Source organism: Corvus brachyrhynchos, unplaced genomic scaffold, assembly GCF_000691975.1.
Source record: "Corvus brachyrhynchos isolate BGI_N302 unplaced genomic scaffold, ASM69197v1 scaffold18, whole genome shotgun sequence".
NCBI classification, from domain to species: domain Eukaryota; kingdom Metazoa; phylum Chordata; class Aves; order Passeriformes; family Corvidae; genus Corvus; species Corvus brachyrhynchos.
Window position 1 is genome coordinate 4,532,065 of NW_008246064.1, and position 18,549 is coordinate 4,550,613.

General features: G+C 44.7%; 1 protein-coding gene across 2 annotated transcripts in view; it reads right to left on the reverse strand.

The window, feature by feature from the left end:
• Window positions 1-18,549, reverse strand: part of ACVR2B (activin A receptor type 2B) — a 105,494-nt gene that overhangs the window by 49,580 nt on the left and 37,365 nt on the right. The window contains exon 1 of one of the 2 annotated variants that reach the window (XM_017746763.1): window positions 15,879-15,962. The exons of the other annotated variant lie outside the window; for it this stretch is intronic. Coding sequence (XP_017602252.1) covers window positions 15,879-15,903 — 25 coding nt within the window. The 5' untranslated portion in view covers window positions 15,904-15,962. Of the gene's footprint in view, window positions 1-15,878; window positions 15,963-18,549 lie in introns of those variants that run through there. 2 annotated transcript variants of the gene reach the window in all.

Consider the following 18,549-nt stretch of genomic DNA (forward strand, 5'->3'; position numbering starts at 1 on the left):
CTGCTGAAGACAGCATCTCTCCAGCTCTGCTTGACCAGGGAAATCAAGTAGGTTTGACTGGTTGCAGTTTTTAAAATGTGCTGGTTGGAAAGAAAGTGAGAAATACGCACCCCACCCTCCAAAAATTAGATATTTTGGAAAGTAAAGCACAGGGCTCATTAGAAATGAGCTTCACTTAATCACAAAGCATTCCTCCCAGCTGGCCTTGTAAAATGTCATGGTTAATCCAGCCTCGTTGCAAGTGGGTATTTTTTGACAATGCATCAGGTGCAAAGCAGTAATTTCCTCATGACGAGGCTGAATTAGGAGGGGCTGCAGCAAAGGCAGCTCCAGCAGAGCAGACCAAGATTTCTTTCCAGTCTATCCCCCTCTGGGGAAGAGGGAGACATGTGTCACAGATTTTCCACGTGGGCATTTCATGGGGTAAAGATCATTCCTTGCCTGTTACACAGGGACAAGCAGACCATGATCTGCCTCTTTGGAGCCACTGCTCATGCAAGAGGGATTTCCCACAGCTGCCTCAGGTGGCACCGACCCGAGCCCAGCTCTGCCCTCCCCCCTGGGTAAACCACATCCCACACTCCTGTGTGAGCAAGGTGAGATAATGGGACAGAAAGGGAGAATAGGTGAGCAATTATATGTATTTTATGCATTATATGTATTTTTCCTCAACCAAAACAAACCACCTCCATTGTTACTGGCGAGATGAGTGCGTACTTTACATTCCCCACTAAACAATTGCTCTGTTTCAAGAGGATGAGAGATTCAGAAGGTGAAAGAGATATGATCCTCATGAAAGAGATACTGTCCTTGAAGCAGTGATTGCAATGATGTGTGCCCATGAGAGGACACCTCCCTTAAAAGCAGGAATCCAGCTATAACATACAGTGATATAGCAGTACTTCCATGATAGGGACAGAGCCCAGCTGAGGGTGACACCTCTGTAACTAAAGGCAGAGGTTTTCATATCAATTTATGTAGCCAGAATCAAGCCTCTCTTTGAAGGATTTCCCCCCAACAGCAAAAAATCTGCCAGGTTTCTGGATGCCTTTAATTACTGTAGCATCTCTGTTCCAAAGCCAGACTGCTTACTCTCTACCCCCAAACAAGAGGGGTTTTTTTGTTAACATTGAAACATTCATTCCCATAAGTGTCCATTCTCCATTTCATTTATAGCATAGTTAAATTGAGAGCCACTGGCCAAGCAAAATTAGCAGTCTAGTGTTCAAAGCATGGCTCATCCTCCTGTATAGTATGGAATACAGACAGATCACATGCACGTTTTTAAATGCAATCTCCTTCAACTTCCACTTTTTTTTTTCCCTCCCCCCTGGAATTCAATCCCTGTGGCAGGTACTATTACAAAAAACGTGTCACATTCAGCAGTCAATGGCTGCATGATGCATGCTCGCCCTCAGTCACTAACACAGCTGGCCAAGGTTGCCCATCCAAGCTGCAGCAGGACTGTGTGGCTGATACACCTCTGCCAGGGGTCACGAGTGCAGGGTGTATATTCCACAGCATAAATCACAGAACAGAGAGATTCTCCACTGATTTTTCCTTCCACCAATATTTTTCACCTTTTTTTATTGTTTTTTAACAAGATTGTGTCAATGTAAAGCACCAACTCTTTGTCAGAAGATGCTTGTTCTGTGTTTACAAAGGAACACAGACTAAGCCACAGCAACCATGGGAGGAATTAATGCAATGGCAGCTCGAATATATCCATACTAGGGCCAAAATAAGCCCAAATAGAAGCAGCACATCTGCTCCTACCATCCTCAGTGTATTCTTCAAACAATGGGAAGAAAAGCCTGGAGAAGCACTGACCCTCACTTCATTCAAAGAGTGCCCCTGCTCAATTCATGAAAGTTTGCCTTTCCTTTTCAAGTGAAAAGGCCAGAAGAATACTTGGGAAACCAAAAGATTGCTTGGGAAAAAAAATCATTTTAACTGCAGGAGGCTTCAAACCATCAAACCCCACAAACTTGTCTTAAAAGATTTGCAGCAAACTAGTGTGCTGGAGATTTGATTTTTTTCTTTCTGGGTTTTAAAAAAGGGGAAAACAAATACAGTTTTTAAATCAATCCTTCCACAAAGAGATTTACAACGCTAATGTGCTGAAGCATAAACTGATACAGTGACAAACCCCCTTTCTCCTTAAATGTGCTAATAAGGTTGATCCTTTCTCCAAAGCTTTGTTCTTGGGAGGTTTCTGCAATGAGTTCACATCTTTCACCGGCACAGAGCCCTGCTCATGTGGAAATCATCGGGCTGAATACATTCGCTGCTTCATCTGGCCCTCAGCATCAGGTCTCAATTGGGATTTGGAGTGGTGGGCAAATGACTGGACAGCAATGGAAAAAAAAATAGAAAAGGAAAAGAGAAAAAAAAAGAGATAAAGAAAAAAGAAAAAAAGAAGGGAGGGTTGCTTTTACAATGCAAAGTGAAGCATCGTTTAAAATGATCTGTCTGGGAGTGGGAGCATGGGACATGCCAGGGACATGCCAGTCCTGGAGTGCAGCTTCCCAGCACCTTCACATTAATGAGCAGCAGCATCCACCTGCAGAGTCATCCCAGCTGCCCAGGACGCCCCATCCCACACCACTCATTTATCAAGGAAGCAATGACCCCACACTACAAGTTTAAGAACAGAAACACTAAACTGGAATTACCTGCAGGGGTAAAAGGCCCTAGAGCAGAAGGTTAAGCCAAATGTAAGAAATCCCACCCGACTGAGACATGCACAGGAGCAGTTTGACTTTTCAAGAGAGGTGAACTGATCAGAAGCAAACACAGCCAGAGGAAGACAGTCAATTCTCAGGGTCAATATTCATTTTGCCCATTAACACAGCAAACTGGGCACCTTGCTAGAAGAGGAAGTTTTGGTGTCACAGACTGATTCCTGCAAAAAGTTAGGCTGAGACCCTTCTCCTCACCCTCCACCTCTGTGCAGCAGCAGATTATCACACTGAGGAGCAACCTCACGGTGCTCCATCCTGCAGCTACCGAAGTTCAACTCATCCCAGTAACCTCCAGGTTTTCTGCTTTTGCAGGCAGCAGCAAACAAAGCCAACAGCCTCCTCCAACTCATGTTGCAAATAGCTGCCAAGAAGTCCTACTCCATGTCCATCAGAGGATGCAAACAAAGGTCAACAGGGACTTTTGCTCTTCTAACACCCCGCAACAGCATCACTTTGAAGACAGATGAAGTTTAAAAACAAACAAAATCCCGCGACTCACAGCTGCTCTGCCACATCGGGGCTGTGGCCAAGGAAGCATTCCTCCTGCAGTATTTTTAGCTGAACACGTGCTACGTTTATTTCTTGAAGACAGGAAAGCTCCTTAAGGCTGTGGCAATGAACACATGTGAGAAGGCATTTAACTCGTTCCCACTCTAGACTCCATGAGACAAATGTGAGGATAAATGTCCTGCTGACATTTTACAGGAAGACAGAAATTTTCTTTAATACCCCACAGATTTCAAAATGTTTTTCTCCACCCCTGTACCAAGAGGCATCTCCAAACCCCTTTTACTCATCTGAGTGCCGAATGGCCTCTTCATACCTATGTCCCAGGGAGGAAAATGTATATTACACAGTGTTTTCCAGGGACTTCACAAGTGGGATCATTGCCATATGAGCAGGGCCAATACCTGCTAAAAATTATCATATGCATGAACCTGTGATTTCTCCCAGCCCAAGGTGCCTGAAAATCTTTCCAGTGTTGAAAATTAAGCTGCCAAGGGATGGAGAGTGGAGGCTCTGCACCACCCAGCCCACTTTAACCTCTTAGTGCAGGATGTGGTCCTTGGAAAGGGTCTAAATCCTATTTAAAACCCCCTTCCCAGCCATATTCCTCCATCCACACTGGCCCCTGCATCCTACAGCGCCCTGCTCTTGCTGCTGACTGCTGCTTAGAGCAGTATTTATGGCAGAAGTCTTTCTCACTAAAATAAACATAAATGACTTAGCAGCACAAACACAGGCTGGACACGCAAGACAGAGTATAAATAACCTGCTTACCCTTAAAACCTTTTTCCAGCTCACCTATGCCAAGTGTTTGTGCAGGATCCCTGTCTCAATTTAGAAACCAAATGTATTTTGAACAGGAGCTGACACCGAGTGTCCCCCGCCTCCAGGCGAGCAAACTGGCCACGCCGGCGCCGCTGACAAGCAGGGAGCCAGATCCTTCCAGCTCATGGTTTCACCTTCCCAGCAGGAAAATACTGCAGGGGAAGGAATAAAATAGAGATGAATGCAGAGCCTTCTATTTAGACATGCCTTCTCCTTCCTTTTAAACAGGGCCTACGAGCAGCCTGGAAAGGCAAATCCCAGCCTGAGGTGCTGGGATCCATGGAAGTGGCAATGCCGACCTGATGGCAGCACTCAGGTGAGCTGGCCAAGAGGGATTTGAGGCTTGGCCCCAAAGCCCATCATGTGCATGCCAGCTGCCTCTCAGGCCCATTGCAAGTTCAGATGCAACCAAGGCTCTTAGGGACAGGAGTTCCGCTAATCTGAGCTCATCTCACCCAGTGCCACGCCGCTGAACTCGAGACATTGACTCTGCAGCACCACAGTGCAAGCCCCACACACTTAGCAGGGGCCTTTCCACCTGTTAATTGGTCCCTCTCTTCTGTTTGAAAGTTAAAGCAGCAGCCTCTGTCCAGATGTCACAGAAAGAACCGTTCATGGAGCACAGCTGGAGCCCTGCAGCACCCACCTTCTCCCCACATGGCTTTTTGGCTGTGAAACGTGGTCCCTGCTCAGCTGAGTCAGGGACAGCTCATCCATGAGCTGGCACCAGGCTCCATCACTGCTCTTGGCACAGCCAGCCCAGCTCATCCCCTCCTTGCACCATCCCAGGGCGACAGGGATGATGCCAGGCAGAGCTGATGGAGGGGCGGCTCATCCCAGCACACTTGAATTTTCATCTCTGGTAGTGAAGGTGGAAGGCCAAACTCAAAGTATGCAAACTGGAGTTGTGTTTACTCATGCAATAAGAGATGAAGGGGGCAAGATTATCACAAGATAATCACTCCCTTGATTAGTTATAAAGCAAAGCCAGCTGCTTCTAATTCCTGCATGGTACCAGCTGCTTCCCAAGGAACCCACCAGCACAGGAAAAGTTTCAATTGCTTTCCTCCTGAACTGTTTCATTCCAAACTTTAGGAAATAATCACACTACAAACAGTCCCGCATCCGTCTCCCAAAAGCGCTCGCTGCTTAAACTGAACGGATTGCTGCTTAAACATGAAAAAAAACCACCCAGTCATACAAAAACTACTCATTCAAGATTCATCTGCGCTCAATTAAAGAACAGAGGAGCAGCTGACGAAAACATTTACAAGCTATTATTAAATTTTACCAGGTGGGGAAGCCAAGAGGAATCCAGATATTCGAATGTTTGCCAGGATTGATTTTTATTCCATATGCACAAATAAAAAAAGCAGTTGTAGAAGGTTGTTTTGCCTCAACAGAATTGGTAAGTGCAGCTATCAATAACCATTGCAATAAATAAAACATTTGCAAGGAATAAAATACCTGCATAATCATAAATTCAATGGAAGTCATCTTTCCTAGTATGGGGTGTGCTAAGCACAAGGTGCATGGCCTGGCACTAATTACTCAAACAGGAAAGCACTCCAGGACTTGAAGTTCAGGGGAACAAATGAGAACAATTGTAAGAGTGATGAAAACGGGGACACCCCAGAGGGGTTCAGCATCATCCCCATCTCCCACAACATGGGCATAAGTGAAGAAATCACTGAACATGCTGCATTCCTTCCTAGCAAGGGAGAATTGGCAATTCCCCAAAAGCAATCCCAGAAGGAGCAAATCCCTAATTGCCTCATTCCCCAGCACAATCCTCGGGGACCAGCTGTGATGCCAATGGGTAGGGTGTCCCCAGAGCACTCATGGGGCTGATTGTGTAAACCCCAGCTCTTTGGGGGACTCCTGCTGGGCACCAATGCTGCCCCTCAAGCCTTGGGACAATTCCAGCAGCTTTTTGTGACCGTGAGTTCACCCAGGAGGCCACATGACATTCGTATGAAAGGGAACCTGCATCATGGAGCTGCTGTGGCAGGGATCAGGTGAGAGCCATGCGAGCATCCCTGCTCGTGTTTCCCTAGCAACTCCAGCTCCTGCTTCCCCTTACACATTCCCTTCCTCTCTTCAAAGTAGGCCAAGGCTGTCTCTATCACTCAGCCACACAAGCCAGAGATTAGGGGAGTTCAGTGAGCCCTGTGTCCATTCAATACAAATTTTGATGGAGGATGCATTGGCATTAAATCCTCTCTCTGCACCTGCACTCAACCTCCCCTACAAACACAGGAGGAACCCCTTTGGAGAAAGGGTATCTCAGCATCCCACCCAAAGCCTCTCAGCACTCAGGAAAAAAACAAGGATGAAGATGGAAGACCAAACTTGGATGTGCCTGGGCAGATATCACTTAAACCCAACAATCACACAAGGGGTCCAACATCCTTTAAGAAATCAGCTCTAAGGCTCAGACCTGACCAGATACTGAGGTATTTAAGTATTATTTTTTTATGGCTGAAGCCTACAAAATCTTTGCCAGGCTGGAGAACAAAGCACAGCCAGGGTGGACACCCCAGACTCCCACCCACCATCACCTTCCTCTCACTCAACACCGACACTTCACCAGTTAAACCAGCTCCTGACACTGCTTTTTTGCTTCTCCCTGTCATGAAAGTGACACTTGGAGTTCAGGCATGAATGCCCAAACTCAGTTGTGGGCATTAATCAAGCTCCATCCATTCAAACCTATCCTACAACAGAGGAATTTGCTTGAAAAGCAGATATTTAATCACCCAACAGTTCCCCCAGCATTGTGGCTGATCCATCCCTGGCTGATGTAGCTACAGCAATAAAAATCTCAAGTACAAGCACTGTGATATCAGTGAAAAAAATACCAGATGGGTGGATGGTCTCACCCAAAATACCCCTGTCTGATCAACAAGGGTTATTGGATATAGTTTTGGAAGGTATTAAACACTGAGCTATTTATTTACTCATGTCACAGGTGTAGCTGAAAAAACCTGGAGGTTTGTGATAATTTTTTAGACGAATTCTCAGGGAAAGTGGCAGCTCAGGGCTCAATCCTCAATCCAAATACCCAAAGCAGCACGTAAGCACATGTTTAAACTGAAACTAAAAGATGCTCAAGCTTCTAGGCTTTGTGGAAGCAACCTGGTCTAGTGAGAAGTGTCTCTGTCCATGGCAGGATGGTAGATGATCTTTTAGGTCCCTTCTAACCCAAACCATGCTATGATTCTATGAAGGCACACACTTAAAAAACCCAGCCAAACAACAACAACAAAAATAGAGCAAGAAACACTACAGGGAAGACGAAGCAGACAGTTTTCTCATGAGAAGACCTACCAGATTGCAGCTAAATCTAAACCCCCCCCCACAGGAACACACCTTCATCCCCAACAAAGCCAAGACTGATCTTTCACCCCCTGGATTAAAAGGAAAAAAACACACCCCAAAAGCCCATCTCACAAATAAATTATTTGATCTCTGGTTATTTCTCCTGCTTTTACACTGTGTAGACAGAAGGGATCAAGCTAAACCATTTTGATTATTTGGCATTAAAAGAAAACCCACTGTAATGCTGGACCATTCGGTGCTCGGTGCACACGTGCTTTGCCAACCAAAAAGTCTTGAGACGTGCTTGACAGTACACACTCAAAACTCAGATGTCTTAGGCTAAAAACTGCATGTGGCCAGAATGAGAAAGCACTTCTGTGGCCGAGGAGAAGCTGACAATGAGGCACCTTTGAGTGAAGATTCTCAACCGCACAAAATCCATTACAGCCTGAGATGAAATCCAAGTGCTATTAATAAAAAAAGGTGGGAAAAGGCAGCAGCTGTAGAAGCCTGCAGGATTGCACGAGCTCTGGGATGCCCCATCCACCAGAGGTTTGCTGAACGGGTTGCTGGAGGGCTGACCCATGGGGCAATGCCTCCTGCAGCTCCACCTGGCAGCTGGGCTTTGTACCCCAAAACCCCAGACAGTCCAGATGGGAGAAAACATCTGGCCAAGATGATGGCAGAGCAGAGCTCTCACAAGCCAGCAGCCTTTACTTGGGACAGCTGTAGGAACACACGTCACCTTCAAAAAGTCCATCCATTGGAGTTGGCACCAATATCAAAAGGCTGAGCAGGAACAGAGAGGGCAGAGACGCAGTGCCATCAACAAACACCTTTCAGGAAATACTTGGGATAAGAAGAGCTCATGGAAGGAAAGCCCAAGATATGGCAAAGGACTTAGACAATTTTCTTGAAAAATAGCTAAAACCTGGAACATTTATTTCACCTGGATATAAAAATGTGGGTGATAAACAACTGTGTCCTCGAACTGTTAGAAAAGCTGATAGAAAGATGTCACTGCTACATTCCATCTACACATGTCCCCCTCAAAGCCTGCCTAACATCTGGTTAATGTCATTAAAAACAACCAGTTCAGAGCATTCAGACCACATGCTTTAGTCCACCTCTTTCAGCAAAGGCCTTAGCCATGATATTAAGGCAATATAAATTAATACATGCTGGGTCCAAACAAGAATAACAACATGTGCTCCACTAAGCAGGGACCAAAACTGGGACATAGGATGGCTTCAGTCAAAATTTCATGTTCTTGGAGTGAATTGAGCAGCTTCAACAGTAGAATACATGAAAAGAGAGGAAAGTTTTGCTTTGGAAGAACCAACATGCTCAACTCTACCCTGCACCCAGCTGCCCCATAGGGGAGGACTTCACTGTAGACACTGCAACCTGGAGACTGCAACTCCAGCTGCAAGGGATGGCAAGCAAAATGTATTTAAATCGAATTAAAACACTAATGTACCATAACTAGCACTGGCGGTGAATATATGTTTATTTTATATTCATGTATTCTCTTTAAGTGTGCATGTGTGTATACATGGTATTTTAAAAATTCAATAGTAAACCTTTCACTGGCCACAAATCTCTTTTTTTTTCCTTCCACAAAAATGAAGCATTGCCTGGGTTATCTGGCCACAAATCTCTGCAAATTTTTTTTACTTTTTTTTCCCCCAAGAATGAAGTACGGTGTAGGTTTGCAGATGAGCACCATGGATCCAGCACAGCTCCATCACACATGAATCCTCCTCACGCCAGGGAACACTTTGTATCAGCCTCGTCAGGTTATATGGGAATATAATTAATAAGGTGACACATCCCACATAAATAACTTATGAGAAGCCTGTCGCTTGGAGGAGAGATGGGAGCCAAAAGGTATCTTAATTCACACTAATAATGGATTGAGGCGAAAATACAAACACCTGGATGAAGCATCCGTCTTTGCACTGTCAAATATCCTTGGCTAAGGGGAATCTGTGCATCAGCCTAGCAGATATCCTTTTGTCTTCCTTTCTTCCCCCTCAGCCCTTTTTGGGGTTGGAGGGTGGCATTTGCAGCACATTGTAGTTTTGAGGTAGTGTGAAAATGAGTGAAGGCAGAACTTTTGGACAAGATGGGCTTTTTATTATTAAACATCCTGCAATGAGTTGTTGGGATCACACACCCTTGTCCACCAAGGGTGACTCTACACCACGGTGAAAATCAGGTGAGATGTCAACTACCAGCCAGGCAAAGGAGAAAAGTTTATGAGGAATTTTCAGAAGTGGCAGATCAGCTATTGAAAGGCAGAATAATCTATAAATCACTCCTCCAAATTAATGGAATGAATGAAATGGCTTTTGAGCACAGTAATCTGACAGTCTCCTCAAAATAGCATTTTACTCTTTTAAATATTCCCAGTAGTGCATGTTAAACAAATTTGAAGTAATTTAGTTTATACCAGACTTGGCATCAGGGCATTCACTGAGAATCATAGACTTATTAAGGTTGGAAAGGACCTCTAAGATCAGTCCAACCATGAGCCCAGCACTGCCAGGCCCACCCATGAACCACATCCCCAAGCACCTCATCTACACCTTCCCTCTCTGTGGAGCCCCTCTCCTTTCCCATCTGTGCTACGAGTGCAGAGCTTCTTCATGTGTCCTTCCTTTCCCCCTGCAAACTTCTGCCTTGGAGCTGCCACCACAAAGCCACTGAACCTTCCGACCACCTGAGGTCACCCCAACCCCTGGGTTTTTGCACCCCTCTCCTGCCCTCATAATAAAACCAGCTTCTTGAGTTGTTGTTTCACTTTGGCGGAGAGGGCAACAAGAAACCACCTCAAGGTCCACCAGCACATCGCTTCTACCACCCCTTATGAAGGAGCACAGAGCATTTCAGGAGGTACATTAAATCTTCAGCTATTGCATGCAACAGCTCCAGATTATTTGGTATTTTATAGTGATGGAGCATGGGACACCCTGGCATCGCTCCCACTCTTTGAGCGTAACTAACCTCCAAGACTGCTCAGACTGTCTGGAGGCTGATTACATGAAATAAAACACTGCATTTGACTATTAATTAATATTGACTTCACTGTTTGACCTCCGAACATGTTGAATTTATAGGATCACTCTCCAGGTTTATTAGGGCACTATTAATAATCTGAGGAGTATTTGGAGTCAGGCACCTTAAGGAACTCAAAAGAGCTCTTAGGTATGATGCATAGACATCATCTCGGGCTACTTTCAGCTTGGAAAAAGCATTTGGCTAATTTTCAATTTGTCAAGTGAGCCTCTGACAAGCTGGTAACATATCACAGAGCAGATCTTCGGGAATCTCCAGCGGGCTTTTTCCCAGCCACGCTGGCCACAGCAGCGTGGCACAGGGATATTACAACAAGCAAGATAATAACCAGACGGAGCAGAGCAATCATCTAGGCTATTTTGGTAGATCCACTGCAGATGAACATGATACAAAAGCCAATTAACTCCAATATATCTGACATGTAAAATGGTTTCACACTGAAATTCTGGGCGGTTTTTTTCTTTTTTCCTTCCACGTTTTTCCTCCAATACTGGGCCTTCTTAATATACGACAGTCTGAATGAAACACAGAACCAGACATTTCAAAAAAAAATTCAAAGGAAGCATTCAAGTATGGAATGTTTTTGAGTCCATAGAAAAGTGGAAAGAGTTAACAAGTTTTCTTAAAAACTTGGGTTTCTACAAAAAAACACAACCCAACCCAAACCACAAATTAAAACCACAACCCACCTTGCTATTTTCAAACTTGTTACTTGAAAACTAGAAAGCATCTCAGTTTCTTACATGTGTCACATATAAAATTGTTAAGGACTATATTTTTGGGTAGCTTCTTCAGTGGCAGGGAAGAGACTTACAACAAAGTCTCCAGAAATCTTGTTTCTAAGCCATCTCTTTCTTTACAAAACCCAACATGTTTTTTAGAAAGACCAAAATCTGTGAATATGAATCTCTAAACACTACAAAGGGTGATTTTAGTCAGCATGCTTTCTCCAAAAGAATAAATAAGCAAAGGATGTGCTGAGAGAACTAGTAGCATCCAGCATTTTATCTTCTAAATCTGTTTGTGACTCACGGGTGCTTAAAAGCAGTGGTCCAAGGCCTGGGAGCTCAATGCCCGAGATGTTAAAAGCACTTTAAATCCTTTAGGCTGCTTTGAAAAATCTCCACGTCTTTGCCACATGTGGATATTTTGCAGTGCGGAGCCAGGAATCAATGCAAGCATTTAAACTTCCTTTTGTCAGGAATGACTTAAAGCAGAGAGCACGGAGGCTTGTAAACAAAACTGCTGACACCTCCCGCGTTATTGAAAGAGAACCATGATGCAGCATTAATTGAACGAGCACCTTCAATCTGTCAAGTCAAACAACACCCACAGGGGCTGTTCCTGGCAGAGCTCGGGTTGATGCTGCGGCCGTCAGGGCCATGTCATTAAATCGGGAATTTTTCAGGATACCTGAACATCTGTGACAGCACTCGGGTCATCTTGGAAAGATGAAAGGACAGCACAGCTGCTGAGCCTGGGCTTGATTATCAGTGACTAAGTGGCTCCTGGGAGTCTCACTCCAGTTGAAGATTTCTTTCAGATTGGCTGATTGCCACCTCACTAGCAGATTGTCACCTCTGATGAATCTTCACTGACCCTCCAGCCCATGGAAATGGATTTTCTCCCACTGAAACAGGTCCTCTAACCCCAGAAAGCGGATGTTCTCCTCCATATCCCCACACACACATTTGTGTTGTTTCCGCCACGGAAAGTATCAGTTGCAGTGGGACAGCTCTGTTTTCTCACCAGGCAGAAAAAGAATAAGAAACTCAGCACCTCATCCCAACACAAAAACCAAACCATTTCTTTCCAGCATTGCAGAGTCACCGCAGCAGAAGTGCTTGGTTTTGCACAGTTTGCTGAGAGGACCCCAAATAGCTACAGCAGAAAGGAGCTCCAAGAAAATAAAAAATAGCACCATCACAAGGAACATAAAAACTGATGAATGTCTGAGCCACCAAACCAGCACGACTGCTCCTGCAGAGCTCATACCTCTCCAGACCAGGAGGCTACACTAGTCACCAGTAAACTTCACTGGTCTGAGTGAATGATGATGCCAAAGAAACAAGCCAAAAATGAAATCTGGTTTAAATGGCTCAACTGTTTAAAATCACTTTTATGACGAGAAATCAAGTCTTCCAGTTTCCTCTGTGTTAAAACAGGAGAGAAATAGAAAAGAGTAAGAAGATGTTTTATTTCTAATCCCCTTCATTGCTACCTCTGCTCAGAGGAGACCTGCATTACACTTCCTTTTAAATGAAGAGTTAGAGAACGCAGTGGAGAACACAGAAAAACATGCAACAAAATTAAAGACTAGCTAATTTAGAACCAAGTTTACAACCAGCAGAGCTCCAAATTGTTAGAAAGTGACAGATAGAAGAAAGACAAGACTCAAAACAAAGCCTATTATCCCAAGGATCTTCTCTGATGGGAAAAACCAGAAGCGGGTGGGGTCTGACCCTAAGCCCGTCGGACACACCTAAAGCAGCCATCAAGCAGCCCATTATCATTAACACCTCACTAACGAAAAGAGTGGTTTTACCTTTCCTTTCAACCCTCCATTCTTCTCCATTTCTTTAGGCCATGGCATTTTGCAGCAGAAGCTTCTGCTTGGCACTAGAATTAATTCTCCCTGCAGGCTCATTTTTGGTAAAAACCTGTTAGTATGAACACTTGAATTTGACAGACATTTGCACTATTCACTCCTGCAACTCAAGGCACAAGACCTCTCAGAACTCTCTCTCAGAGTAAAATTACTGTTTTTTCTTAATTACACCGGTGGTTGCAACCTCTGACAGAGAAAAGGTTGAACATTTAATTTGGCAAGGTTTAGTGCCAATCTGCATTAGGCCACAATGATTTAACCTCTACCTCCGTGGCACCGTGCCTACATCATTCTCCTAATAGCACATATCCCTGCCCTACATATTTCACTGGGATCCCTATGGCAGCTCTGCCAGAGTGCCCGGGACCAGCAGCTCTCAGAGAGTCACCAGGGACACTGCGACCCTGTCATAGCAACCTGTATTCTTCCTTACCACCAGTACACTATTTCAGATGTCAAAATCAAGACTTTCGTTAATTAGAAGGCTAATTATACTTCTAACTACACCGTACACACCAATATGCTCCTTTGCACAGAGTTGTGGTTTTGAGATGTGCAATCTCATACTCCGAAGTTCAAACAGAGAAAGTATCCAGCAATGCTTTTACTGCTGAAATAACCCCACAAACCCCTCTCCATAACTTCCATGCACGTACACATATGAAAACATAAGCACATAAGTAAAAACATAAGTAGCAATAAAGAAGAGATTTTTTGGTTGGGGATGATGCATTTTGCTCTTTGCACACTGAACTCACTTGAAGTCTTCAATCCAACCCAAACTCATGCAATCTCATCACCTAAGACACCTTATACTCATGTAGGATTATCACAGAGGCAATCTGCATATAACCAGGAGACAATTTCATAAGGCACATGCTGGGTGAGTACATAACTGCTCCTTAAACTATTATTTGTGTACTTATTTTTCTTATAATTATTCATTCGTGATTGCTATTTATTATTAATAAACCATTAATAATGCATTAGTTTTTAATTATTATATCTATTATTTGAGTACCCCACGAACACTGATACATCACTTCCAGCCTCCCAGGGCAGCTGGAAAGTGTTTTCTTTGGCTACAGGCATGGGGTTGAGGCGCTGGAAGACAAAGTGACCTGTGGAGGACTCTGGGGAAAATGAGCAAGAGAGCAGTGGATCAACCCAGGACTTTCCACGTGCCCGGCATGTCTGATAACTGTTTCATCCTTCCTCTCATCAACAGGATGAAGCAAAAGTGGCCCTCAAGTATGGCTATAACATCTATAAAACCAATATGGCCATAGGGTCTTTGAAGAGGAACAAGTTTATCTTTTCATTCCCCTTTTTTCTGGCTTAGCAGAGGAGTTAAACATGAAGTCTCGTACTTTCTTTTGCCTGTCATTCAAACAAGCAGTGTGGTTTCAGCCTCTCACCACTGATGCATGACCTTCCAAGCTGCACCAGGAAATGTGAATCCCCTTCTGGAGCGGTGAAACTTGGGTGCATTGCACCACCTCAAGCAGAAGGTTTTCAGCTCCTAACTATGAGCATAGATGCTTAGAGAAAAAAAAAAATCCTCTTATGATGCCAGGTTTTAACTTAAAATGCCTCAATACAGTAAAAAAACAAACAAATAAACAAAACCAATGTAAAATGTGGAGGCACTGTGCCACAATCAGCAAAAAGAAGGGTTTGGCCCCAGAGACAGCAGTAACTTCCTAACACCCTGATGTGGTCCATGAACTGTGCAACCCAGGAATGAACCAAAGTCCACACAGGAAGGCAATCACTGCCAGCAGCCCCCAAAGTGCTTTGGGTGTTTGTTTCTCATGTGGCACCTTCTGCTCTTAACATCTCCTTAGTCGCTATCTCTCGTTTATTAGAGAACAACACTTCCCTATCAGCTACGGTTCCACAAACAAGCCAAGGCCACCGATGAGAGGGAGCTCCCAGGGACCAGGCAGCAAAAAGCCTCGCTTGGCTCATGTTCCTTAAAGCTGGATGATTTAACTCTTCCAGAGTTGTGACTGTAAGAAAGCTATTTGTCAAAAAAAAAAAAAAAAACCTAACAAAAAAACCAAACCAAAACAAAACAAACCAAAACAACAAGAATAAAACCCTCCACATAAATAGCATTTTATCACAGAGATAAGAGTGTCCCTCTGGACACTGGAGTTCTTGTTGCCAGAGAAGGCGAGGATGCATTGGTGACCTCTGGATGAGGCTCAGCACGGCAGCGATGCCGGGGAGCCCCTGGAGGGGCGGCCAGTCCCTTTGCACCCCCTCAGTGTCCTCACAGACCTTCACACCAGGAAAGGGGAGGAAAGGGGCAGAACCACAAGCTGATGATATCTGTCTGCTTCAAATCATCTCTAAGGCAAAGGGCTGAGAAAAAGGAACTTTCAGCATTTTAAATGGATCATATCAAAGCAGAGCTGCTCACCACGGGTGAAACAAACAAAGTGTGGGACTTCGTGCTTTACTCCTCTGCTAAGAGAGGGGTGAGAAGATAAGCTGGGTGCAGCCAAGTAAGGGCTGGGTTTGAGGAATCACCCGCCCCTTAGCACTGCCAGGGACATCAGCCCCCTGTCCCATTCCAGAGGTTCGAGCCACTCCGTTGTCTCGGCACTGCGAGTCCCCAGCACAGACACACATGGCCGGGCAGTCACTAATCTCCAGCTACCAATGCACTCTCCCCACCCAAACCCTGTGTTTGCTCAAACAAATGCAGCAGCACCTCTAAAACACCTCCCCCACCCCCAGAGCCAGCATCAGGCAGAAAACATAGCCCAGGAGAAGGATCAAACCTGGTCGGGAAGGAGGTGCCCCCATGTCCACTTCTTTACAGACTCTCCAAACAGTCCCTTGCAAACTCCCAGCTCAGCCTGACGTTTGATCTCTGACCAGCATGAGCAAACACCACCGTGCAGAACAAATTGTTCCTTTTCCAAAGTGGAAAGCCAGCCCTCCACGTCTGGGTTCCATCTGGGAGCAATCCTGGAGCCTCAAAAGGACAGTGCCCCACCAGGAGTTGCGGGTTGCAACCTTCACTTGAGTTTAAGAGAGGGCTCTGGCGACCTTCACTCAAATTCGCCTAATGGCATTTCCAGCCACCAACTCCCACCCCATCCCATTCCCTCCTGAGGGTCCCACTCTGATCCAGACACCTGAAGAATTTAGAAGGGGGGGGGTGGGGAGCATCCCTGGGTCTCTCAACCAATCCTGCATTTTGCAGCATTTTACATTTCACCTTGGGAGATGAAAGCAGCCCTGACATCACAACAGCACAAAAGAAACTTCGTGTTTCAGGTCCTCCTGCTTGGAGCTCTCTGTGTCATGATCCAAAAGCAGAAATTACAAAATCCCAACCTAAATTTCTATAAAAGAAATATCAGCAATTCAAATGAGGCTGATTTTCTTTTGTCCTTTTACTCTAGCCACATAAATCAGATAGTGAAAAATAAGACCATGACACAAAAGACCAATCATAAAAATAGCCCTATTAATTTTCCTCTAAACAGTTCAAATAAATAGAGTGTCATTCCTGCATTTTGAGACTATTCAATTACAGAAGGAAAAGAAAAAATGATCCAGCAACACAACGCAGTTATAGCATTTGAACAGCTATGAAACCAGAAAGAAGGAGATTGATTTCTTTTTTTTGAATTAACACTGCATTACCCGCATTGCAGGATGGTCAACACAATTAGCAGGAAGCTTCAAACAAAGAAAAAACCAACATAAAAAAAGGGAAAGTCCCCAAAATATTTAAGAATGCAAACCCCACAGTGTATAGCTTTTCTGGAGCACATTGTGGAGGATCTGAGGTTATTCTGGTGACAACAACTGCTAAATCACATCAGGACACAGCACAGGCAACCATAAACACTTGATTCTATTGTCCTGCCTCACAAGCAATCATTTCCTCATTATCATCACTATTAAAATCCAGTGCTGCCATCATCAGCTGATCAGTTGATCCCTAACGTCCTGCTCTTTTTTTTTGCAGTGTTAATTCATCAGTTTGAAAGTTTTAAGGAAATCTTACCTAGTTGAGTAAATCATTAACTGTACTTCTTAGACATCGTATTCTTCTATCATAAATGTTTCTCACTGAGTTTGCAAACAAACTATCATAAAGAGAGGGAAAAGTGAAAAATTCCCTAAATTTCTACTTTTCGCACCTGGTTTTAGTTTGTCATAACTCATTGAAATATTCAAATTTCAGACTAAAATTTAGCAAATCCAAAAAAAAAAAGAAATTTTGTGCAGTTTTTATTGGTTTTAAACGTGAAAGCCAAAGACCCCCAACTCTCCTCATCCTCTTTCCTTCCCACAAACCTGGCAGGCTCTCCAGGCTGAGCTGTGGTTTTCCTAGGAAGCCTTTCAGTGGAGCTGAGAGAACTGGACTGAGGGAAGTCAGGTGTTCCCCATTCCAATTCAGTCTTTATTGAAAAAGCGTCTCTAAGTGTTCTGATAAAAATTCATTTAATTCGATAGTAACTGGCATTTAATCCGTGCTTCTATATGGCACTTAAAAGTGCTTTTTACTTGCTTCTTTAATACATATATAAAGAGAAAAAGAGATAAAAGTCTTCTTTTAAAAAGTCTTTGATTAAAAATCAGTTATCTATGCACTGAGGGGAAAAATGTATTTATGAAGCATTGATTTTGAGTGTTTCCTTCTAGTCTATTTGCACAGCCTCAGTTGTACCTGGGTGCCATAGTAATTGAAGAAGTCGTCACCATCCCCTGGATGGGAAGAGCCTCAGCAGCAGGTTTGGGGTTGTGAGTGCTCTTTGGGGTACCCAACCAACAGCTCAGCCCCAGAGATGATGGGGGACAAGGGAGCAGTGCATGGCAGTCCCATCCCTTCTGCTGCAGAGGGACCATTCCCACTTCCCGTGCTTGGAAGTCCAAAACCCACTGGGATCTTGGGCTGTCCTGAGAAGCCTGGGACACCCATCCACACGTGCAACGCCCCAGTTCAAACGCAGCGTTTCCAGACCAGAAGAAAAAAGGCAGAAGAAACTTGAGTGACATCAGAAGCAGTTGTAAAATCACCTACCTGCTTCCCAACCCGGCACCACTTCACCAGGGATCCTCCAGAGCATCCTCACGTGCTTCCCGAGGCCCGAGGGACCAAGGCCGCCCGAAGCATCACCAGCCACCCTGCCCGCAGGCAGCCATTCATAAAATCAGAGCCCAACAAAAGACACACACACGGAGACATCCGCACACACCTCTAACCGGAGAAAGACCATCTTACTCACTGCTCTCTCCTTCCCACGCTACCTCAAAACACTCATCTGCTGAAGCAATGCGCTGCTTGGCCGGCAGCCAGCTGGAAGCCAAAAGGGGCTTTTCCTTTCCTGCCGCTCAACCTCATTCAGGCACTTCTTGCTTGTACACAACAGCTATTTATAGCTGCTGGCGAGCACCCAGGCGCAACCCAACCGCAGAGCCCCAGCGGTTCCA